Here is a 25,320-nt window from a genome sequence, read left to right as displayed (position 1 = left end):
ACATGTTACAAACACTCATTGATGTAAAATGAGTATTTCCGTGTTTGCAGAAAAGCGTGATGAAACAGGGTGTATCGTAAAGGGTGAAGTTCAGGTTATGAGTGTGTTATTATCTGAAGGTGTGTTTACCTACTGTTAGGGTCCATAAAATTTTAACGAGTTTATTCGCAGAAGCAGGTCTAAGGCCGCTGATACCACAGAACACATTGACAGATGAAAGATCCAGCTAATTTTATGTTCAAGAGTTTTCTATCGACCACTGACGCAGAACGGTAAGTGTATGCATAATATAAATTAGACATCAGGCAAATTCACAGGCGAGAATGGTCGTAATTTGATATGATTGCTGCTGTGATATGGTAACGTGTTTCCAGTGTGTGAGTAGTAAAGTGAAGGAGAAGGGGTTTCTTAATCTGCTGTCGACTTTGACCCGTAGCTATCTGGGAGAGATGGTAATCTCGGCATGTTTCTCCCCAACTGGCCCATTATTCCAATAGACCACCATCAGACAACTGCTAAAGCTGGCTTTATAAACGGGCTAACTTTAAGATCAGCGCAAGTCTACGCGATGGGAGAGCAGTTAAGACTGGAGAAAGGAAGGATCCAGTTTTCATAAAAATATATATATTCCAAAGGCAAAATATATGATCACACCGAACAGAGTTCTTCCTTCTGCGGTGCCTGTGCAGTAAACACGCAGCGGTCTTTGCCCTGAGCTGTCACTGGAGTTTATAGTCTGGCAATAAACTGGGTCCAGGGTGAATAATAAATCAGAGCGCCGACACCAACCGAATGGAACCGGGATGTGGGTTGTGATTCCTCTCTGGAGCAGATCAAATTTTCCAGTGAAAGGTACTCATTGAAATTGTGCACTGTCGTTGTAGCTCGGGTTGGAACCATATGTTAGAAATACGCATTCAAGCGATAAAAATGCTTTAACATAAGCGTTGTGAAACCCTATGTGGCGTTACGTGCTGAAAAGTGTGCTGTTTAGGTTTATGAGCGTGTTATCAACTGATCCTTGCTCAGGGTGTGTTCCCTTACACTTAGAGCACATAAAATTCAGCTCAAACACGAGGAAATCTGCAGATGCTGAAAATTCAAGCAACACACATCGAAGTTTCTGCTGAACGCAGCAGCCAAGCAGCATCTCTAGGAAGAGGTACAGTCGACGTTTCAGGCCGGGACCCTTCGTCAGGACTAACTGAAGAAGGAGCTAGTAAGAGAATTGAAAGTGGGAGGGGGAGGGGGAGATCCAAAAAGTTCCAAAATAAAATTCAGCTGCTTCGATACGCTGGGACCAGACTCGGGAGTTGAGTACAAGGTAAGAACAGAGACTATACGAGGAAAAATCACGGTGTTTCAATGCGCCCACTCGTCACGGCAATCCGTCTAGTGTTACTACCAGATCAATACGGTCTCTAAAATTGCATGGCTTTATGGATCTGTTTTTTTTTTGTATGCGTAATTTTTTTTTAGCAATGACAGGATACAGCAGGTAATGGTTAATATAAATTTTCTCCAAGTGAATTCACTGGCTGTTGATAAAAACATACCGAAGTGCAGACACAGTGGGCGCTTTATTATGTTCGTTCTGTACCTAATGAAGTGGAAACTGAGTGTATGTTCGGGACCTTCTGCTACTGTTGCTCGTCCAGTTCAATGCTCGGTATGTTACCCGTTCAGTGATGCTGCACTGCACACTACTTTTATAACGTGTGCATATTTGATTTGCTGCTGCTTTCCTATCAGACGGAACCAGTCTGGCCAATCCGCTCGATCTCTCTCATTAGAGCGGGTTCTCGCCCAGATAACTGCCGGTTTCCTATCAGACTGAATCAGTCTGGCCAATCCCCTTGATCTCTCTCATTAGAGTGGGTTCTCGCCCAGATAACTGCTGCTTTCCTATCAGACTGAATCAGTCTGGCCAATCCCCTTGATCTCTCTCATTAGAGCCATGTTCTCGCCCAGATAACTGCCGGTTTCCTATCAGACTGAATCAGTCTGGCCAATCCCCTTGATCTCTCTCATTAGAGTGGGTTCTCGCCCAGATAACTGCCGGTTTCCTATCAGACTGAATCAGTCAGGGCAGTTCCCTTGATCTCTCTCATTAGAGCGGGTTCTCGCCCACAGAACTGCCGGTTTCCGCCTGGCCGGTCTCCCTGATCTCTCTCATTAGGGCGATGTTCTCTCACGTTGTTTTTTTTTGGCTTTTGTTTTTTGCACGATTCTCTGTAAACGGAACAATTTGTGCGTGAATGTCCCAGGAGCTGAATAGTTTCTGAGATATTGGCACCAACAATCCTCCCACGGTCAAAGACGCTTGGATCACTTTTGTTCCCCATCTTGAAGTTTCCCCTGAACACCCTTCTTACGTATTGACCATGCCTGCATGTTTTTATGTTTTGAGCTGCTGCCACATGGATCGCATTGACAAGCTGGTATACATATCCACCGAACAGAGTGGCTAATGGTTGTATTTCCTATTCAGACAGCCCTCCCCTATCCCGAATATGAACATTTATGAGATCTGGACCTAATTATTCCCGATGCCCCTGTTTTCAAAAACATAGCCAGTTAACGGTCCAATTCTGTGCGAGGCGTCGCGGCATTAAACCATAAGATATAGGAGAAGAAGTAGGTCATTCGGCCCCTCGATTCTGCTCCACCATTCAATCGTGCGCTTCTCCACTTCATCCACTCACGCCCACTCCCCCGCTTTCACCCCAAACCCTTTAATGCCCTGGCTAATCAGGAACCTGTCTATCTCTGCCTTAAATACACCCAGTGACTTGGCCTCCACAGCCGCTTGTGGATTTCCACAGATTTACCACCCTCTGATTAAAGTAATGTCTCTGCATTTCAGTTCTAAAAGGACGTCCTTTAATCCTGAAGTCGTGCCCTCTTGTCCTAGCATCCCCCACAATGGGAAATAACTTTGTCATATCTAATCTTTTCAGTCCTTTTAACATTTGGAATGTTTCTATGAGATCCCTCCTCATTCTCCTGAACTCCAGGGAATACAGCCCAAGAGATGTCAGACGTTCCTCCTACAGTAACCCTCTCATTCCTCGAATCATTCTAGTGAATCTTTTCTGAACCCTGTTCAATGTCAGTATATCCTCTCTATAATAAGAAGCCCAGAATTGCACAATACTCCAAGTGTGGTCTTACGATTGCCTTATAGAGCCTCAACATCACATCCCGGCTCTTATATTCTATACCTCTAGAAATGAATGCCAGCATTGCATTCGCCTTCTTCACAACCGACTCAACCTTCAGGTTAACCTTTCTGGCATCTTGCAGCACAAGGACTCCCAAGTTCTTGGCATCTCTGCATTTTAATGCTTTCCCCATCTAAATAACAGTCTGCCCGTTTATTTCTTCCACCAAAGTGCATGATCATACACCTTCCAACATTGTATTTCATTTGCCAATTCTTTGCCTATTCCCCTAAACTATCTAAGTCTCTCTGCATGCTCTCTGTTTCCTCAACATAACCCACTCCTCCATCTATCTTTGTACCATCGGCAAATTTAGCCACAAATGACAATAAAAGAGGACTGCGTGTCCTCATAATCTAATCTAATCTAAATCTCTTAATACCATCGTCTAAATCATTGACATACATCGTATAAAGTAACGGTCCCAAAACCGACCCTGTGAACTCCATCGGTAACCAGCAGCCAGCCAGAAATGGTTCCCTTTATTCCCACTCTTTGCTTTCTGCCGACCAGCCAGTGCTCCATCCATACTAGTAATTTCCCTGTAATCCCATGGGCTTTTATCTTGCTAAGCAGCCTCATGTGCGGCACCTTATCAAAGGCCTGCTGAAAATCCAAGTACACCATTTCTACTGCATCTCCTTTGTATACACTGCTTATAAATTCTTCAAAGAATTGCAGTACGTTTGTCAGGCAGGATATTCCTTTCAGGAAACGATGCTGGCGTTGGCCTATCTTGTCATGTGGCTCCAGGTACGCCGTAATCTCATCACTAACAATCGATTCCAACAACTGCCCAACCACTGATATCAGGCTAACAGGTCCATTTTTTTCTTTTCTGCTGCCTCTCACCCTTGTTAGTTAGCGGAGTAACATTTGCAATTTTCCAGTCATCCGGTACAATGCCAGAATCTATCGATTCTTGAAAGATCATCGTAAACGCCACCACAATCGCTGGAGCTACTTTCTTCAGAACCCGTGGGTGCACTCCATCGGGTCCAGGAGATTTATCCACCCTCAGACCATTAAGTCTCCTGAGTACCGTCTCAGTCGTAAATTTCACTGCACAAACCTCACTTCCCTGACACTCTTGAATGTCCGGTGTACTGCTGACGTCCCGGTGAATTAATCTGAGCGCATTAATCCGATCATAACCGAATACAGTAAATGCTTGGGGTACAGGGTGGGGGCGGGATGGTGGGCGGAGAAGCGTGTCGACTGATAAAGCCGTCTTATTGTTTCTGATTATCAAGTGGAAGTAATATTTACTCCGCAGAGCACATTTACCCACTAAAACAATAACGAACTCAAAGAGATCCGAATCGGGAGACCCAGTACAAGGTAGGTTACGGAGAAATATATATTTCAGTCACAAAACAAGCGATCTGAGAATGTTGGAAATCCAGCGCAACACACACAAAACTGAGCAGGTCAAGCAGCACCTCGGGAGAAGAATAAGTAATCGACGTCCGGATCAAACGTCTCGGATCTGAAACGTCGACCGTAATATTCCTCTCCATAGAAGCTGCCTTATCTGCTCAATTCTTCCAGAAGTTTGTGTGTGCTGCTCTCTTACTTTCGGTGAAGGTATTGCTATGAAATACAGTCATTTCACAGATGCACGCAACTGTTCAATAAGCTTCAGATATTGCCCAATTGTTGTCCGGATAACTAAGAAACACGTGGCCTTAAATGTATCATTTCTCTGTTCGGTTTCATTGTCTGCGAGCTACAAGGAGAGTTATTCACAGTAAGCAACACCACCACAACCATACCAAGTCCGCACGGCACCCCTATCCCCAGACCGCGTGTCGTCCCGATCCCCAGGTCTGTGATTTTATCAAGGTCTGGTGACTGCCACTCGGCAGTCAAAGTGTCATCTCGGGTGCAGACCCAATGAAACGAGATAAGGGACGCATCGAGGTTATGCTCCATGCTGTTATTTTCGTACTCTATCTAATAAAACATTGAAAATTGTCGCATTAGGGAAATAGAATGGTATTCCAATAGTCTTGCTTAATTTTGCAGGATTTTTTTTACAGTCAATTGACGAAATTCTTATCCATTAAATAATTAAAATAAATCTTCGATGAGGGAAATGTGAAACGTAAACAGAGTATACTGGAAATGTTCAGCAGATTGGGGAACAGCTGTGGACAGGCTCAATTCTGATTATGGTCCCTCGACCTGAAAACAATATATACAATGCCTGTCTTGTTGAATAATTGCCGCATTTAAAATTATTTTGAAGATTTTTTGTAAAACTTGCTGTATTGGATGTAACGATCCAGTGGTCACCAGATGATATGCTCCAATAAATCCTGACAGCAATTTAGGCGCTGACCCCTGCCGGTGAAAATATAGTGGTTTAAGGCAAGACGTCGCGATGCTGTACACGGGACTGGGCTTTTCCATATTGCCTGAAACAAGATATGTAGTCTTGCCAGTGACGTCAATACTTCGTAATTTAAAAAAAAATGGAAGGAGACTCTGAGAATCAGGTGCGATGGAGAAACGTGTACAATTTGGCGAAGTGAGGAATAGATGTGCCAAGGTCAGCAGAGGTGTTTGAGCACTCGCTGTTGTACTAGATGTCCATTGATCACCATAGCGCCACTAGTGGTCGGAGGGCACAAGCTGTATGTGCTCCCTGCTCAGGACCTCCAACCCGCATTGACGTTCAGTTGACTTGACAAGCCGGTGTGACATCTCACTCTTGCTCCATGCCACGGGATTGCCTGGAAAAGCACGGGCATCTCATCCAGTAATCCGGCCATAAAGTATATTCCAGGAGTTGTCTGGGTGTGTGCAGGATCAAGCCATATCATGATTTCATTGGGAAGGACTATATTTTTGGCAGTATGTTGTTCTATACAAATATCAGCTATTTCCTTTATACCTAAATTAATACCTGACCCTACTCTTGATTTTGTTTCTTGCAGAGAACCGGAATCTGTTAACATCCGTCTTCACAATGGCTGATGGAGCCGACGAGGGACGAGACTCAGTGGCGTCAACATCAGAAAAACACCCGGGTACGCAGCCGTCCTGTCATTTCCACCAAAGTGGCCAATCGTATATTTGTTATTCGTACTGTATCTGCTAGGTATTTCTCAACTTCCCAGACAAATTTAAATCTGTCGCAGCCTGTCTCTTCGATTCTCGCCTTCCATCCAGATTTACGTCATACAGAAACATGGAGATGTTTCATTTATTTCCCTCGTGGAAATAGCCGTTCTGAATAGCTCGGGTCCTGGCATTGATTCCGGTGGTACCACTCCTCACTCATTGCCATTCGGAAAACAATCAATTTATGCCTAGTCTATGTAATTCGACCAACAAATTCGTGTCCGTATCATTACTTTATCCGCAACCCCTCGTGGTTTACGCTTGCCTGATAATCTGTAATGTGTGATTTTACTGAAAATCCTAATATTCTACATTCGCTGGTCTCGCCTTATATATTCTGCTAGTTGCATCAGCAAAAGTATTCCAAGGGTTTCAGCCAGTGTGACTTATGTTTCACAAAGCATTGTTGAATTTGTTAGGTCTTTTGAATTTTCTCCTGATACAGCTTCTACAATGGCCGAGAATTGTTCACATCACTGATGTCAGACTAAGCAGAATACTGTTCCTAATCTTCGTTTTAACTTTTACTTTCACAAACCTGTTTAATGTTAACTACCTCAAACCATTCAGCTCAAGAAGTGGGAAATGCAGGTGGGGTTAATGAGAATTGAAATATTTTGAAGCCGATCTAAGGTGTAACTGCACGCAATACTCCAAACAAGACCTCACGAACGACTCATACAGCTCCAATCTCTCTACTCAGTAGCTAGGTTAATAAAATTCAATGTTCCAGGGCTCTCTTTAATACCCTGTCTCCGCGTGACGCCACTATCAATTAATTAAATTCCTTGGAGTTGGAGCTATATTTCTCAGTGCCATGTCTTTCGCTGTGTAAGTCCTTCCCTGATTTGTGCTTCAAAATGGTCACACCTGTGTGTGTCTATTTCTGATTTTGTTTGGTAACATGGTGCACCGACCTTAGGTTCTAGATAGAAAGGTGTTGAGCAATAAAGGTTCGATAATGTCTTCAGTTTCCTTCGCTTCGCTTCACAGGTCCGAGCTCAGTAATCACCGAGCTCCTGGCAACCTGGAGCGATTTCAAGCTTCTGCAGTTGATTGACTTCTACCGGGACAGGCTGGAGCAGGCGATGGAAGGAGTGGTGCACGGAATGAGCCTGGCGTTAACGTTCGAGAATCAGTTAACTGAAGAGGAACATCGGGTAAGTGAGCGAGAGAACGGGTTTGAATGTTCACACATCATAGGTGTCCGAAATCTGACTAATCAGATATTAAAGTAGATAAGTGTACAACTGGGAAATAAATACTGAATATACAGTGGCATGCAAAATTTGTGCACCCTTGGTCAAAATTTCTGTTACTGTGAATAGTTAAACGAGTAAAAGGTGACCTGATTTCCAAAAGGCATAAAGTTAAAGATAACACATTTCTTTAATATTTTAAGCAAGTCTTTTTTTTTAATTTCCATCTTTTACAGTTTTAAAATGACAAAAAAGGAAAAGGGCCCGAAGCAAATGTTTGGGCACCCTGCATGGTCAGTACTCAGTAACACCCCTTTTGGCAAATATCACATAATGTAAACGCTTTCTGTAGCCAGCTAAGGGTCTTTTAACTCTTGTTTGGGGGATTTTCGCCCATTCGTCCTTGCAAAAGGCTTCTAGTTTTCTGATATTCTTGGTCCGCCTTGCGTGCCCTGCTCTTCTGAATTCTATTGACAGATTTTCGATGACAATCAGGTCGGGGGACTGAGAGGGCCATGACAAAACCTTCAGCTTGCGCCTCTTCAGGTAGTCCATTTTGTATTTTTGAGGATGTTTTCCAGGATCATTATCCTGTTGTAGAAGACAGACGGTGTGATGTTTGCTTCCAGAATTTTGCCGGTATTTAATTGAATTCATTCTTCCCTGTACCAGTGAAACGTTTCCCGTGCCACTGGCTGCAACACAAGCCCAAAGCATGATCGATCCACCCCTGTGCTTAACAGTTGGAGAGGTGTTCTTTTCATGAAACTCTGCACCCTTTTTTCTCCAAACATACCTTTGCTCATTGCGGCCAAAAAGTTCTATTTCAACTTCATGTTTCCAAAATACACTAGGCTTGTTTAGATGTTCCTTTGCAAACTTCTGACGCTGAATTTTGTCGACGCAGAAAAGGTTTTGTTCTGATGACTCTTCCATGAAGGTCATATTTGTGCAGGTGTCGCTGCACAGTAAAACAGTACACCACCACTCCAGAGTCTGCAAAACTTTTCTCAAGGTCTTTTCCAGTCAAACTGGGTTTTGATTTGCCTTTCTAACAATCCTACGAGCAGTTCTCTCGAAAGCTTTCTTCGTCTTCCAGACCTCAACTTGACCTCCACCGTTCCTGTTAACTGCCATTTCTTAATTACATTATGAACTGAGGAAACGGCTACCTGAAAACTCTTTGCTATCTTCTTATAGCCTTCTCCTGCTTTGTGTGCATCATTTATTTTAATTTTCAGAGCGCTAGGCAGCTGCTTTGAGGAGCCCATGTCTGCTGATTGTTGGGACAAGGTTTGAAGATTCCGGGTATTTATAAAGCTTTGAAATTTGCATCACCTGGTCTTTCCCAACGATGATTGTGAACAATCCATAGCCCTAGCAAGCTAATTAAGGTCTGAGACGTTATCTGAGAGCTCAAATCTCTTGGAGTGCCCAAATTTTTACATGATGCTCCTTTCCTTTTTTTTTCACACTAAAATTGTACAAAACAAAAATAATACACTAATCTTGTTTAAAATGTTGAAAAGAATGTTTCATCTTTACTATTCACCATTCAGGGCCCCAAACAGTCCTTCCAGGTGAGGCATCACTTCACCTGTGAGTCGACTGGGGTGATATACTGCGTCTGGTGCTCCCGATGTGGCCTTTTATATATTGATGAGACCCGACGCAGACTGGGAGACCGCTTTGCTGAACATCTACGCTCTGTCCGCCAGAGAAAGCAGTATCTCCCAGTGGCCACACATTTTAATTCCACATCCCATTCCCATTCTGACATGTCTATCCACGGCCTCCTCTACGGTAAAGATGAAGCCACACTCAGGTTGGAGGAACAACACCTTATATTCCGTCTGCGTAGCCTCCAACCTGATGGCATGAACATCGACTTCTCTAACTTCCGCTAAGGCCCCACCTCCTCCTCGTACCCCATCTGTTACTCATTTTTATGCACACATTCTTTCTCTCACTCTCCTTTTTCTCCCTCTGTCCCTCTAAATATACCTCTTGCCCATCCTCTGGGTCACCCCCCCCTTGTCTTTCTCCCTAGGCCTCCTGTCCCATGATCCTCTCGTATCCCCTTTTACCTATCACCTGTCCAGCTCTCGGCTCTATCCCTCCCCCTCCTGTCTTCTCCTATCATTTTGCATCTCCCCCTCCACCTCCAGCTTTCATATCCCTTACTCACTCTTCCTTCAGTTAGTCCTGACGAAGGGTCTCGGCCTGAAACGTCGACTGCGCCTCTTCCTATAGATGCTGCTTGGCCTGCTGCGTTCACCAGCAACTTTGATGTATGTTGCTTGAATTTCCAGCATCTGCAGAATTCCTGTTGTTTTCATCTTTACTTCATGTCTTTTGGAGATCATCTCATTTTGTACTCACTTAACGATTCACAATAACAGAAATTTTGAACAGGGGTGCCCAAATTTTGCATGCCCTGTACAATCACAAAATTATGAACCTGCACCAATGACAGAAGAGGGGTGAAAATATCCCCCGGACTGGTGGGTGATTGCTCATTTTCACAGCGAGGGAAGCGGGTAACTGTTGTATAGGCTTAACATAATGGAGATTAAATAGAAATATGATACGATATTTCGGTTTAGGATGATCGCAGAGCGTGACCGTAGGATTTCAGTGAAAACCTGGGCATCATCTGTGGGTGTCACAGGAGCTCGACAGTGTTCTCTTTTGGGTGGAGGTGCTTGTGTTATAATTTGTAACTGCAAACTGTGTCATTCGCGGTATACTACCATGTTGCGATGTTGTGATGTAAGCACTGAAAAAACGCCACCAAAAAAGGCAATGGAAATGCAGTAGGTGCCAGCCGCCATCATTTTGGACACTGGCAGACTTAGAAGATTAATTGCATCATCTTTTCTGTAACTTCTCTGAGACTGAACACGTGTTATAAAAAAAAGCTTCTTGACTTCTTTGTTCATCTGCTTTATGATAAATCATATTTTATGATTTCTTCTTGTCAAATCTGATGAGGAATTATTTATGGGTTGGAGTCATTGTAACAAAGCTGTCACAGACCAACCAGGATCTCATTGACTGGTGGGCCAGTCCCCTCTCTGTGCTCTGCTCTGAATGTACAGCCCATCTCCAGAGAGGATCGGCATCCGGCCGTGTGATCCCAATAAAGGGCACATCGTTTACTTCGCATTCTCTGTGAATCTGGCAGTCCCCAATATGTTCATTTCTACACCTCGCAGAAATTCTCTGATCTCGCTGATAAGGGAGAGTTGGCGGATGGTTCTAAACTCCTCCTGAGCCTGGTGATTGAGAGAGGCTCCCGCGCCCGGAGGGTGATGTGGGAATCGTTTGTGAAAATGCGGAATGGCGTCCCAAAGTTGGACAAAATACTTAAAGAAATACAGGAATATGGTAAGAAATAGTAGAGATTAATCTCAATTCGGATTCAAACAATGCACACTTTATAATTCAACACATCTGATTTCACCAAATTGTTTTAAATTAAACAGGTTGTGCACCGTACGAGCGATCAGATCCCGCTCAAGGTTTACGGGAGATCCCCAGTGAGCTGAAAGGTAGGTGAAGAAAATGCTGTTTCCACCAACCGCTGATACTTGTGCAGAACGGTTATGTTGATGAGCCACGGAAGTTTGACCAGGTAAATGTTGTCACTGTGACACAGTACAAATTAAGGCACATAGAGACATTGTCTCCTGGAGGAAGAGTTTTCAAAGGACATAATGAGGAACGAGGCTGAGAGTCGGGACTTGAGGAAAGGGGTGGCTCCTCTCTGGTGCCGGGAACTACAGCTGCTTCCACCAGGGTCAGAGCAGAGCAGACAAAGGAGCAATCCGGTGGAGGGGAAATCTGGGAAACCTCGGCACCCCAAAAGGTCAAAACCTCACCCTACCTGCCTCTCTCCCCCTTCCCCACTGCCGAACATCCTTCATCCTAAATCATTTCTCTAAGCTCCGTCAGTCCCCACAGATCATCAGTTCTTCGAGTTGGACATCGATTGAAGGTCTAGCCACAGAATACCAGTAACAGCTTCCCTTTAAAAAGAAAACCAGATCATACTCCAACTAACCTGTCCAATCCCGCCCCCGAAACAATGGGAAGTCCATCAGGAGACAGTGGAGGTGAGGGGAGGGTGGGGGGGGGGGGCAGTGGGGGTTGCAAAATCCACAGAACTGAAATTCATGTCTGCCTGTGGTGTGCAATGGAAACTGTGGACGGGTAAGAGCTGTCAATTAGGTCAGAGAAACCCAGTGTTGTGTTAATGCGACGAGAAAGGTGAGAGGAACTGAGGAAATCGATTTTAAAAACTGAGATAAATTAAATTGTACCAGAGTGATGAGAAGCTCACTTCATCCATAAGCACATTGCGTCTGTGAAAATGGAGCCTTGGGCAGTGCAAGTGCTCTGAGTCCGAAAAGGTTCATATTCACAGACAGTGTTGTATCACCCAACTGCACATCTAACAGAGGAGAGGGCGAAGGAAAGACAGATATTGCAACAGTTGTTAATCTTACAGTAGCCAATGTTGTATCTCAGTATTCGAAAGTCTTCATCAGAAACATATGGAATCCCCGCCAGTGTCCTGGTTCAGCGTCTCTCATGTCCAAGAACAAATTCCAAATATGTTATTGTTCTTATAGGACCTGAGATAGGCTAACTAGGAATTTTAGAAAGACCTCACACTTCCGTAATTATTGTTTTGGTCCATATTCTGCCACCAAAACCCTTCAGTTTCCTTGCACCACTGACTTAGTATATCTCTACAAATTGCCTGCAAAATTATTCTTCAATGTTCTTCATGCTGCTTGCCAAGGGAACAGATACAGCTGTAGAATTCTCACACCGACTTAGAAACATAGAAACATAGAAAACCAGCAGCACAATGCAGGCCCATCGGCCCTCAGTGCTGCGCCTAACATTGAGTAATGTCAGTTACTTCAGAAATTACCTATGTTTACGCATAGCCCTCTATTTTTCGAAGCTCTATTCAGGAGTCTGTTAAAAGACGCTATCGTATCCGTCTCCACCACCGGCAGATCATTCCAAGCACTCACCACTCTCTGCGTAAAAAACTTACCCCTGACATCTCCTTTTTACCTACTTCCAAGCACCTTAAAACTGTGCCCTCTCATGCTATCCATTTCAACCCTGGGAAAAAGCCTCTGACTACCCACACGATCAGTGCCTCTCATTATTTTACACCTCTATCAGGTCACCTCTCATCCTCCAGGGAGAAAAGGCCGAGTTCACTCAACCTGTTCTCAAAATGCATGCTCCCTAATCCAGGCAACATCCTTGTAAATCCCCTCTGCACCCTTTCTATATTTTCCATATCCTTCCTGTACTGAGGTGACCAGAACTGAGCACAGTATTCTAGGTGGGGTCTGACCAGAGTCCTATGTAGCCGTAACATTACATCTCGATTCTTAAACTCAGTCCCACGGTCGATGAAGGCCAATGCACCGTTTACCTTCTTAATTACAGAGTCAACCTGCGCAGCAGCTTTGAGTGTACTATGGACTCGGTTCCCATAATCCCTCCGATCCTCCACACTGCCAAAAGTCTTACCATTGATATTATATTTTGCCATCATATTTGACCTACCAATATAAACCACCTCACGCTTATCTGGGTTAAACTCCATCTGTCACCCTCCGCCCAATTTTGCATCCTATCGATGTCCCGCTGTAATCTCTGACAGCCCTCCACACTATCCACAACTCTCCCAAGCTTTGTGTCATCAGCAAATTTATTAATCCATTACTCCACTTCCTCGTCCAGGTCAATTATAAAATTCATGAACTGAAGGGGACCCCGAACATATCCCTGAGTCATCGACCTCCATGCAGAATATGAACCACCTACAACCACAATTTGCCTTCTGTGGGCAAGCCAGTTCTAGATTCACAAAGCAATGTCCCCTTGGGTCGTATAACTTCACACTTTCTCAATAAGCCTTGCATAGGGTACCATGTCAAAAGCCTTGCTAAAATCCATTATACTGTACATCTGCTGCTCTACCTTCATCAATGTGTTTAGTCACATCCTCAAAAAAAATCAATCAGGCTCGTAAGGCACGACATGCCTTTGATAAAACAATGCTCACTATTCGTAATCATATTATGCCTCTCCGAATGTTCATAAATCCTGTCTTTCAGTGTCTTTTCCATCAGCCTACCAATTCCTGAAGTAAGATTCACTGGTCTATAATTTCCGGTGCAATCTCTACTCCCTTTCTTGAATAAGGGAACAACATCTACAAACCTACAATCCACTGGAACCTCTCCTGTCACCATTGATGATGCATTGATAGTTGCTAGAGGCTCATCAATCTCCTCCGTCGCCTCCCGTAGTAACCTGGGGTGCATCTCGTCTGGTCCCGGAGACTTATCCAAATTGATGCTTTCTAAAAGCTCCAGCACATCCTCTTTCTTCATGTCTGTATGCTCGCCAAGATCCTTTTCCGTAGTGAATACTGAAGCAAAGTATTTACTAGGAACCTCTGCTATCTCTTCCGGTTCCATACTCACTTTTCCACTGTCACACTTGATTGGTCCTATGCTCTCTTATCATCCTGCTCTTCACATACTTGTAGAATGCCTTGGGTGGTTTCCTTAATCTTGCCTGCCAAGGCCTTCTCATGGCCCCTTCTGGCTCTCCTAATTTCATCCTTAAGCGCCTTCCTGCTAGCCTTATAATCTTCTAGGTCTCTATCATTGCCTAGATGTTTGAACCTTCCGTAAGCTTTTCTTTTCCTCTTGACAAGATTTTCAACAGCTTTTGTACACCACGGTTCCTGTACCCTGCGCACCTATGCAGAATGCCACGCAAATATCCCCTGAACGTTTGCCACATTTCTGCCATACATTTCCCTGAGAACATCTGTTCCCAATTTATGATTCCAAGTTCCTGCCCAATTACTTCATATTTCTCCTCACTCCTAACTTGTCTGTTCCTACCCCGCTCTAATGCTATGGTAAAGGAGACAGAATTGTGTTAACTATCTCCAAAATGCTATTCCACTGAGAGATCTGACACTTGACCAGGTTCATTTCCCAATACCAGATCAAGTACAGCTTCTCCTCTTGTAGGCTTATCTACATATTATATCAGGAAACCTTCCTGAATACACCGAGCAAACTCCACCTCATCTGAAGCCCTTGCTCTAGGATGATTCCAATCAATATTTTGGAAATTAAAATCTTCCGCCACGCCAACCCGGTTATTCTTGCATCTTTCCAGAATCTGTCTCCCCATCTGCTGCTCGATGTCCATATTACTATTGGGTGGTCGATAAAAAAAAAAAAAACGCCCAGTAGACCTCTTCCTGTTTATAACTTCCACCCACAGAGACTCAGTAGGCAATCCCTGCATAACTTCCTCCTTTCCTGCAACCGTGACATTACCTTTGATCAGCAGTGCCACGCCCACCCCTTTTGTCTTCCTCCCTGTTCTTTCTGAAACACCTAAATCCTGGCACTCTAGGTAACCACTTCTGAACATAGAAAATAGGTGCAGGAGTAGGCCATTCGGCCCTTCGAGCCTGCACCGCCATTTATTATGATCATGGCTGATCATCCAACTCAGAACCCCGCCCCAGCCTTCCCTCCATACCCCCTGATCCCCGTAGCCACAAGGGCCATACCTAGCTCCCTCTTAAATATAGCCAATGAACTGGCCTCAACTGTTTCCTGTGGCAGAGAATTCCACAGATTCACCACTCTCTGTGTGAAGAAGTTTTTCCTAATCTCAGTCCTAAAAGCCTTCCCCTTTATCCTCAAACTGTGACCCCTTGTTCTGGACTTTCGCAACATCAGGAACAAGCTTCCTGCATCTAGCCTGTCCAATCCCTTTAGGATTTTATACGTTTCAATCAGATCCCCCCTCAATCTTCTAAATTCCAACGAGTACAAGCCCAGTTCATCCAGTCTTTCTTCATATGAAAGTCCTGCCATCCCAGGAATCAATCTGGTGAACCTTCTTTGTACTCCCTCTATGGCAAGGATGTCTTTCCTCAGATTAGGGGACCAAAACTGCACACAATACTCCAGGTGTGGTCTCACCAAGGCCTTGTACAACTGCAGTAGTACCTCCCTGCTCCTGTACTCGAATCCTCTTGCTATGAATGCCAGCATACCATTCGCCTTTTTCACCGCCTGCTGTACCTGCATGCCCACTTTCAGTGACTGCAATAGATGTCATGCAATAGATACTCCCCTGGATCTTTGAAGAACAACTTCTGTACTAGTTTGCCATTCTGTAATCTAACTGTTTATACAATCCATGCTTTCCTACGTTCCCTGTCTCACTCGAATACGTTGAATGAATGACTACTGAGAAAACATGCCTGCATCGTTTAGCGCCAGATCACCGCTGTTTTCCTCAGAACTCTCAACTCTCTAAGAAGATGATATAAGCGGTATTTGCTGGCCCCGGATACATGGTGAAGACTAAAATGTCATTTTCAAGATCTTTTACACAAGAAACCCCTATGTAGAGTATACCTGTTATTTGGAAACCCCACACACCCCTGGCAGGATCCTAATGCGCTGTGAAACCCTGCACATCTCTGGCAGGGTACTGACACGCAGCTGGACACCACACACCCCTGGCAGGGGCTGACACGCTGCGAGACTCCACAAGCCTCTTGCCGTCTACCTGCACGCTGCGAGATGCCATACACTCCTGCAAGAGCAGTCAGACAATGTGAAACCCTTTACCTACTTTACAAGGCTCTGGCACACACATGTCAGGATCCTGACATACCGTGAGGTTTCACATTCTTCAGGTCTACTTTCACTGCAAGTAACTTTCCCACACCTCATCCAGACCCGGTCCTACATTGACATCGGCTATCCCTTATTTCAGGACGGGCTCGGGTTTCAGTGGGAGAGGTTTCGGGATCAATGAACACAACTCAAGTTCTGAGATGGTTATGAATAAGGAGAGGTCTGCAATTTAGGTGATACACAGGGTGGGGATGTTAAATTGGGGAAGGCAGATTAAATGGTAGAAGTCAGGTGAGGAGCAACTGTTACAGGGCAAATCTCCATCTGGTTAGAGTCGATATATATCAGCTGATCAGAATTTCGAACCGGCATGTTCCAAAGAGGATTAGAGCCGAGTTTGTCACCGTCCCGTGACCGTGACGGGAAATGTTGTAAATTTAGTCTGCAAATGAAATATATGGTTTCTGAAGCTGAGGTGTGACAATGAGTAATGGAGAGCGAAGAAGAGTCTCAAAGAGTCCAGTGGGGTATCGTCGTGGCTATCCCTCGAGGTCGAGGATGATGGTCTTCATTCTGAAGAAGTGGCCCCCAGAGCGAAGACGCTTGTGCGTGAATTTGTTTAACGAATACTTGATGTTGCACTCCAAGAAGCACACGATACTTCACAAATCAAACAACTGATTCCAATGGCGTGGAAACCACGACGATTGGAGCTGGTGGATTTGTTTCAGCCTTCATCCGCCTTCACACCTGTTGAGTGGGGTATAGATCAGTTGCAGGGGCGGGTGGGCAAATAGCAGATGGAGTTTAATCCAGAAAAGTGTGAGGGTATGGGGGGTGTTTAAAGTAGCTGGCAGACGCTAACATCATTGAGGTGCAGAGGGAGTTTGTTGTCAATGTCTGTAGCTCGCTAGGTGTGACAACACAGGTACATGAAGAAGATACCATCACATAGTTCACTTCATTATACGGAGCACTAAGTCTATCGAAGCTTTAGGTTACAGATGTATGAAACTTTGGTTTGGCTGCACTTGGAGAATTGGTTCAATTCTGTCGGTCCATTACAGGCAGGATCTGGAGAACTCGGAGAGGGCGCAGGAGAGTTTTACCAGATGCTACCGGGATTGGAAATAATCCTGCTTTTCAAAATTTTAGTTCGATTTGAATAATAGATCTGTAGCATCCACTCTCTCCCTTTCTCCAGAGCAGTGGTGTGCCTTGGGGATCTGTTGTGGGATCCCTACTGTTCGTGATTTTTATAAATGATCTGGATGAGGAAGTGGAGGGATGGGTTAGGAAATTTGCTGACGACACGAAGCTTGAGGGTGTAGTGAATAGTGTGAAGGGCTGTCAGAGGTTACAACGAGACATTGATGGGATGCAAAACTGGGCTGAGAAGTGGCAAATGGAGTTTAACCCAGATAAGTGTGAGATGGTTTATTTTGTTAGGGCAAATATGATGGCAGAATATAGCATTAATGGTAAGATTCTTGGAAGTGTGGAGGATCAGAGGGATCTTGGGGTCCGAGTTCATAGGACACTCAAAGCTGCAACGCAAGTTGACTCTGTGGTTAAGAAGGCATATGGTGCGTTGGCCTTCATCAGTCGTGGGATTGAGTTTAAGAACCAAGATGTAATATTACAGCTATACAGGACAGTGGTAAGAGCCCACTTGGAGTACTGTACTCAATTCTGGTCGCCTCAGTACAGGAAGGACGTGGAAACCATAGAAAAGGTGCAGAGAAGATTTACAAAGATGTTTCCTAGATTGGGTAGAATGCCTTACAGTATGAGTGTGCTCGGACTTGTTTCCTTGGAGCGACGGAGGATGAGAAGTGACCTGATAGAGGTGTACAAGATAATGAGAGGCATTGATCGAATGGATAGTCAAAGGCTTTTCCCCAGGGCTGAAATGGCTAGCACGAGAGCACATAGTTTTAAGGTGCTTGGAAGTAGGTACAGAGGAGATGTCAGGGGTAAGTTTTCTTTCGCAGAAAGTGGTGAGTGCGTGGAGTGGGCTGCCGGCGACGTTAGTGGAAGCAGAAACGGTATGGTCTTCTAAGACACTCCTGGATGGCTACATGGAGCTGAGAAAAGTAGAGGGCTATGGATAAAGCCTAGGTAATTCTAAGGTAGTGACATGTTCGGCACAGCATTGTTGGCTGAAGAGTCTGTATTGTTCTCTAGGTTTTCTATGTTTCTATGTTTCTGTTTTTATTCTCCCTGTCCTGCTGAGTATTTCCCATGTATACTGTTTAGTGGACATGAGACTGCAGATCTGCAGGCCCAGACATTCTTCTGGATGATCTCAGTGAGTTGTCCAGCATCCGTGGTATAGTAGGGTGAATAAATTATTTATGTTTGATTAGAAACGCTGATTGTCTGAGTCAGCTTTGCGAGACCTTGATAACTGACCCCCACCACCCCTACAACGTTGCTGATCGACATGCAGTAGGTTTCTTTTGTTTTATTCTGTTACGTATCCCGTAACTGGGTTGCCAAACCAGCAGAAATGGACCACTTAGTTGGAATCTGGTTTAACAGAAATTAATAAAGTTTTATTAAAGAAATAAGTAACACAGTACTCTAATCGTAAGGATGCAAATGAAACAGGTTAGCAATGATAATACACACGTGTACACAGAACCAGGGTAACAGGAATCAGCCAAGCTCTATCGCAGTCTAGGGGTAAAATGATCAGTCTCAAGTGACGCAGAGTTCAGTTCAGCTGAGTACAGTTTGCAGTAATCGCTGTTGTGCCGTTGGAGAGAGAGAGAGAATGCAAATTTTGATTCAAACAGACCTTTGATGTTCTTCGCAGTTAGCTTTCGGGCGAACCCTTTTATGTCTTCTGTGGTCACCGACTGTGATCCCTCCGTTCCGGATACGACCGTTCTTCCACGGTGAACCGGGCACCCAGGCAAGGGCGGACACACACACCAGGTTCCCGCCGATCGTTCCTTTTCACCCTGTCAGTCTATGGTCGGTTCCCCCGAACCAGACCTCCAACTTTAACCAACTTGTGGAGTCACACCGCTCTTGCAGAGTCTCGTTATCTCGTGATCTCGTGGTGTGGGTCGTGCCTTAGCGAACCTGTTCTTTTTATCCCCCTGCTGGGGTATCGCCCGTCCATCAAACTTCAAACAGTTCAGGTTCAAAGCAATCGGTCTGTCAATAACTGAAATGTGTTTCTTTCTCGTTAATCTCGCTCTTCTCTCTTATTAGCATTTTGAATGTTTCTCCATTGTTTCCCTTATCTCTCTCATCAGCATCAATCTTCTGAACTTGGTTTTTCGTCACAATTCTGATTCACTGCAACCAAATTTACTTTAGTGTATGAACATATTCTGATAAATTAAATTGATACAAGAGCTTTGTGCTGCACTATTTGTTGTTTACTAAGTTCTGAGTTCAGGCGTCTAACATTTTGACTCTTTCTTTGTTCCCATGGAAGATGTTCAACAGAAACACAAGGAGACTCTGCGGTTACAAACTGAAACACTGAGAGTGAACACGATCCTGATGACGGAGAAGGTGAATGTTTTCCAGCTGGTTGATCGATACGCTGAGCTCACGGTCATTTCTACTATTCGTGATCGGAGACTGGTGGAACACGAGCTGCTGGCGAGAGGCAGAGACCACGAGGAGTGGAGAAAACAACATCTCCGCAGAGAACTGGAAAAACTCCGGACTGATCAGTTGTTCCAGAGCAGCTTTTCCCAAAGTAAATGCAAATCTGGGAGTTCGGCAGCATTGGCTGGAGTCCCGGGGATCGGGAAAACAACAATGGTGCAAAAGATTGTTTATGACTGGGCCACGGGGAAAATATACCAACAATTCCAGTTTGTCTTCAGTTTCAAATTCAGGGATTTAAACTCCATTAACTGCAGAATAAACCTGAGGGAACTGATTTTGGATCAGTATCCTTACTTTGGGAATTTCCTGAGAGAGGTTTGGAAAAACCCAAAGGGATTGCTGTTTATATTCGATGGCTTGGATGAATTCAAACATAAAATCGATTTTGCTGACAGTCGGAGAGATACAGAACCTCAGCACAAGTGCCCAGATCCCGAGTGGTGGTGTGAAGTGTCGGATATTGTGTACAGTTTAATCCAGCACAAGCTGCTCCCAGGGTGTTCAGTGCTGGTGACCACCCGCCCCACAGCATTACATTTATTAGAAAAGGCAGAAATTAATGCCTGGGCTGAAATCCTGGGATTTGTCGATGAAGAACGGAAGGGATATTTCATCAGGCATTTTGAAGATAAGACGGTAGCAGAAGCTGTTTTCAAGCACGTGGAGGAGAACAAGATCCTGTACACCATGAGCTACAACCCCTCCTACTGCTGGATCCTCGCTCTGGCACTGGGACCCTTCTTCGCAAAAAGTGACAGGGACCCACAGCGAGTTCCCAAGACCATAACCCAACTCTATTCCTACTATATTTACAACATCCTGAAAAACCACGGCCGTGAGATCGAGAACCCCCATGATGTGTTACTCAGGGTTGGTCAGATGGCCTTCAGAGGTGTGTTTGACAAGAAGATTGTATTTACAAATGGAGATTTAATCAACTACAATCTGAAGCCTTCCCAGTTCTTGTCTGGGTTCTTGATGGAGCTTTTGGAGAGAGAGGATGCTCCCCGATGTGTGGTGTACACATTCCCACACCTCACCATCCAGGAGTTTGTAGCGGCAGTCGCACAGTTCCTGAATCCGCATCCCGGGGATATCCTGAAATTCCTCACTGAAGCCCACAACACTACAGATGGCCGATTTGAGGTGTTTCTCCGTTTTGTTGCTGGCCTCTCCTCTCCCATGACAGCTCGGGGCCTGGAGGAGTTTCTGGGACCATTTCCCCGTCAAACAACCTGCCGGGTGATTGACTGGGTGAGGGAGGAGGTTAAACGTCAGAGTGGAAACACGAGGAGTGAAGCTGGTAAAAGGAGCCTCCTGAACACACTGCACTACCTGTTTGAGTCTCAGAATCGTGGGCTGGCTCAGGCCGCACTGGAATCTGTGGAAACACTTTCATTCAGTAGAATGACACTGACCCCGATTGACTGCGCGGTCCTGTCTCATGTCATCGGACTCTGTGATACGATAAAACATATCGACCTAATTGGCTGCCACATTCAGTGTGAAGGAATCCAGCGGCTGGTACCTGGGCTGCACAAATGCCAGGAGTTGGGGTAACTTCACTTATTTCTCAGTCTGATCTGTGAAAGTATTTCATTATTTTGTTTTAACGTAAAGGTAAAGCAGATTGAGTTTTTGTGACAAATTAATAGGCGATCGGTCAGTAAATCAAGAACGGGAGTGCCCTGTGGTTTCGTGTATAGAGATGTTGGAGACTTCAGATGAGCGAACAATGGCCGTTGGTTTAATGGTAGTAAATCACACGAATGGCCGTGTTTCTCACTCCTTGTGACAGGTTCATTGACAATGTTCCTTCTCACTGTTACTGACATCGACACCGACACTGACTGCAGCAGGTGTGACGGATCTGCGCACCCTCTTCCCGATGAAGTACAAGAGAGGGTCAGAGGAATGTCCCAGTGAGAGGGAGAGAAATACCCCTGAAATCATCCTTCCCAACCCCTCTCCCAGCGTGTGACTATCACGATCACTCCAACAGTGTGACTTTGTTCACTGCTAGATACCCAACACTCATGTGGGTATCACCTCTTCCAATTGTGGGGTTCAATTCTGACCAACCCTCCCCGTGCGATCTACGTCTGCATCACATCCTCTTGTGGAATCTCGCTTCCCCATCTGTCTTCCTCCTATGGGATCTCTCTTCTTCATCCCCCTTTCCTCCTATGGAATCTCTCTTCCCCATTCCCTTTCCTCCTATGGGATCTGTCTTTGCCATATCCTCTTCATCTTGTGGGATGGATCTTTACCTATCTTCCTTCATTGTGGGATCTCACTTCCCTATCCCACTTCCTCCTCTGGGATCTATCCTCTGCATACATTTTTCCTCCTGTGGGATCTCTCTTCTCCATTCTCCTTCCTCCTGTGGTAATTATCCACTCCATCCGCCTTCCTCCTGTGGCATCTGTCTTCCACATCCTCCTTCCTCCTGTGGGATTTCTTTTCTCCATTTCCCGTCCTCCCATGGAATCCCTCTTCTCCACCCACCTCGTCCTGCGGGGATATCTCTTTCCCATCTCCCTTCCTTCTGTGGCATCTTTCTTCTCTATTCCTCTTCCCTCCCGTGGTATCTCTATTCCACATCCCCCATCCTCCTGTGGGATTTCTTTTCTCCATTCCCCGTCCTCCCATGGAATCTCTCTTCTCCACCCCACTCGTCCTGTGGGGATATCTCTTTGCCATCTCCCTTCCTTCTGTGGCATCTTTCTTCTCTATTCCCCTTCCCTCCCGTGGTATCTCTATTCCCCATCTCCCTTCCTCCTGTGGGATTACTCTGCCTATCCCTTTTCCCCTGGCGGGCTTTTCTTCCGCCATCTCCCATGGACACGTTCTCATCCACAACTCTTCCTCCCTATGGGACTTTTTCCAGCCCTTCAACGCTGCAGTTTTCTACCATCTAGTCAGGATTCTTTTTTCCAAACGTCGGGGAATGAGACAGAATATTGAAAGTTTACAGAGTCACACCGACAGGCTAAATTACTAACATTCGGAGCTGGGCAGTGAGGGACATTGACAGTCATGTGAATTGGTCAGTGATTTTCTGAAGGGTTTAATGTTTCCTGAAATACCGGGTGAGAGGAATTCCCTCAGAACCACTGTCTGAATCAATTTGTTCATCAATTTGTCTGTTTGTGTTTAGACTTGGGATGAATAAACTGGGAGATTCAGGAGTGAAACTGCTGTCTGCAGCTCTGAGGAATCGAGAGTGTAAAATACAGACACTATGGTAAGTGTCAGACTGGGATATTGCGGTTATAGTCACGGGGTATCTGACACTGAACATTAAGGTGATCAGTAATTGTATTACTGATAAACACTGGGAATTTCTACCGTCTCCTGTCTCTCTGTGGCCTTTACCCACACTCTCCCTTTCATCCACAGGCTGAGCAATGTCGGTCTCACAGATTCTGGTGCCGAGCATCTTGCCTCCGCTCTCAGTACAAACCCTTCACTGACGGAGCTGAACCTGAATGAAAATGAACTAGGAGATTCAGGGTTGAAACTGGTGTCTGAGGCTCTGACAAACTCGGAGTGTAAAATGCAGAAACTGTGGTAAGTGTAAGACTGTGGGAGATTGTGTTTACAGTCACTGGGTGTCTGACGCTGAACATTAATGTGATCAGTAATTCTTTATTGGTAAACATTCGAGATTCATAGCGTCCACTGTCTCTCGGTGTCCTTCACCCTCACTCTCTCTCATCTCCAGGTTGTACAAGGTCGGTCTCACTGATGCTGGTGTCGATGATCTCGTCTCCGCTCTCAGTGTAACCCATTCACTGGCAGAGCTGGATCTGGGATCAAACTCGCTCACAGATCAATCTGTCCCCGCTCTTCGCCGCCTCATACTGGCCCTCCCGAGTCTGGAGCGGATCTGGTGAGTGATTGTATTCATATTCAATGTCATAAAGTATCAGCGGATCCGCCGGGTTCCCGTTTGTGTTTGTGAATGTTGTTGAAACATTAACCCTAGTCCTCTGTTGCTGACACTGTTGTGTAATCTGTTATTTCCTCTTCATTCTTCCATCTGTTTCAGGCTGTGGAACAATCGGATCAGTTGGACCGGGGAAAAGGAACTGAAGTCTCTGCAGGAGCACAGATCCGGACTGAGTCTGATACTGTGAACATCTGAATGTGTGCACATCCCCACCCACAGTTTGACAGACTCTCCGCCCACCCCCTCCCCCGCGCCTTTAATGGCCGCGTGACAGATTTAATTCCCAAAGTTTCTAACGGACCCCGCCTCCAGCAGCGCGCTCTGTGACGTCAGAGTCAGTTCCAGAGGACGTAATTCCACCTCCGGATCAGCGGAACAGCCTCCGATGTATGTTCAGTTCGGAGAGCTCCCCCAAGCGATGCCCTGGGTAATTACACAGACAGTAAGAGCCCGGAGGCAGTGCTCATGGGACACCAGTCCGGGGATGGGGTAATCCGGGGAGTGAATCCCTTTTGCTCACTTTGCTGAGGACGGTACATTCCGCAGTGTGGCCGAAATAATAATGTTAAATTGACAAATACCCGCAACCTCAAATTGAAAAACAAACTGTAGCCACATGTCCTGCAGAATTATCCCCATCTGATCTTAAATTCATGGCCCGTTCTACTTGAAATTTCAACCCTGAAGAAAAGATACTGTCTGTCTTGTATATCTGTGCCGCTCATAAACTCAGAAACATCAGTCAGATCTACTCTCAGCCTCCTCCGCTCTAGAAAAAAACAGTCGCAGTTTGTCTAAACTCCCGTCATCGCGCATGCCCTCTAATCCAGGTAGCATCCTGGTTAATGTTTTCAGTATCCTCTACAAAGACTCGACATCCTTCCTCTAGTGGGGCCACCAGAGTAAATGCATTACTCCGGGTGCGACCACACTTTGTTAAGCTCTCCACCTTTCTTGTAATACCATGAGCACTTACCTTATTAAGCAGCCTTATGTGCCGCACCTTATCAAATGTCTTCTGCAAATCCAAATAAACAATAACCACTAACTCTCCTTTGTCTGTATTTGCTGTTATTTCCTCAAAAACTGCACCAGGAAAGAGAGATTTCCCTCCCAACCACAATCTCCTGTCTTATCGCCATATCCTTTCATGCTCTGACTAATCAAGATTCTATTAACCTCTGCCTTAAATATAACGGATAACCTGTCCTCCTTAGCCATCTGTGGCAAAGTATTTCACATATTCTCCACACTCTGAGTAAATACATTCCTCCTCATCGTTCTAGGTTGACTTCCTCCAGCCCCCTCTATTAGGAGGCTGTGTTTTCTGGTCTCAGACCTCTTCCATCCACCTCCATATCATGAGAAACATCCTCTCTGCATCCACTCTATCCCAGCCCCCTCTATTAGGAGGGTGTGTTTTCTGGTCTCAGACCTCTTCCATCCACCTC

The 25,320-nt window shown here is 45.2% G+C and overlaps 1 protein-coding gene across 2 annotated transcripts; it reads left to right on the top strand.

The window, feature by feature from the left end:
* Window positions 1–47: 47 nt before the first annotated feature.
* Window positions 48–24,922, top strand: LOC134341472 (NACHT, LRR and PYD domains-containing protein 3-like). Of its 2 annotated transcripts, XM_063039330.1 has the most exons (11): window positions 52–272; window positions 4,501–4,565; window positions 6,167–6,259; window positions 7,347–7,513; window positions 10,771–10,942; window positions 11,041–11,106; window positions 19,733–21,470; window positions 23,075–23,161; window positions 23,317–23,487; window positions 23,642–23,809; window positions 23,969–24,922. In XM_063039330.1, exons 1-11 carry the CDS (start codon window positions 214–216, stop codon window positions 24,054–24,056), a joined length of 2,874 nt encoding a protein of 957 aa, XP_062895400.1. In that variant the 5' UTR covers window positions 52–213; the 3' UTR covers window positions 24,057–24,922. The 2 variants fall into 2 exon arrangements, with proteins under 2 accessions (XP_062895401.1, XP_062895400.1); XM_063039331.1 differs by lacking the exon at window positions 23,075–23,161 and having other exon boundaries at window positions 48–272.
* Window positions 24,923–25,320: the final 398 nt, after the last annotated feature.

Source organism: Mobula hypostoma, unplaced genomic scaffold (assembly GCF_963921235.1).
Source record: "Mobula hypostoma unplaced genomic scaffold, sMobHyp1.1 scaffold_193, whole genome shotgun sequence".
In the NCBI taxonomy this organism is placed as follows: Eukaryota; Metazoa; Chordata; class Chondrichthyes; order Myliobatiformes; family Myliobatidae; genus Mobula; species Mobula hypostoma.
The sequence above is the reverse complement of the archived record's forward strand: the minus strand, read 5'-3'. Positions and strand labels throughout refer to the sequence as shown.

What these genes read in the sequence shown, in the direction of transcription:
- LOC134341472 (XM_063039330.1), top strand. Translation starts at nt 214, where the DNA reads ATGAAAGATCCAGCTAATTTTATGTTCAAGAGTTTTCTATCGACCACT. An exon ending in TCGACCACTGACGCAGAACG is followed by an intron (nt 273 to 4,500) that starts GTAAGTGTATGC and finishes TTTACTCCGCAG; the next exon opens with AGCACATTTACCCACTAAAA. An exon ending in ATCGGGAGACCCAGTACAAG is followed by an intron (nt 4,566 to 6,166) that starts GTAGGTTACGGA and finishes TGTTTCTTGCAG; the next exon opens with AGAACCGGAATCTGTTAACA.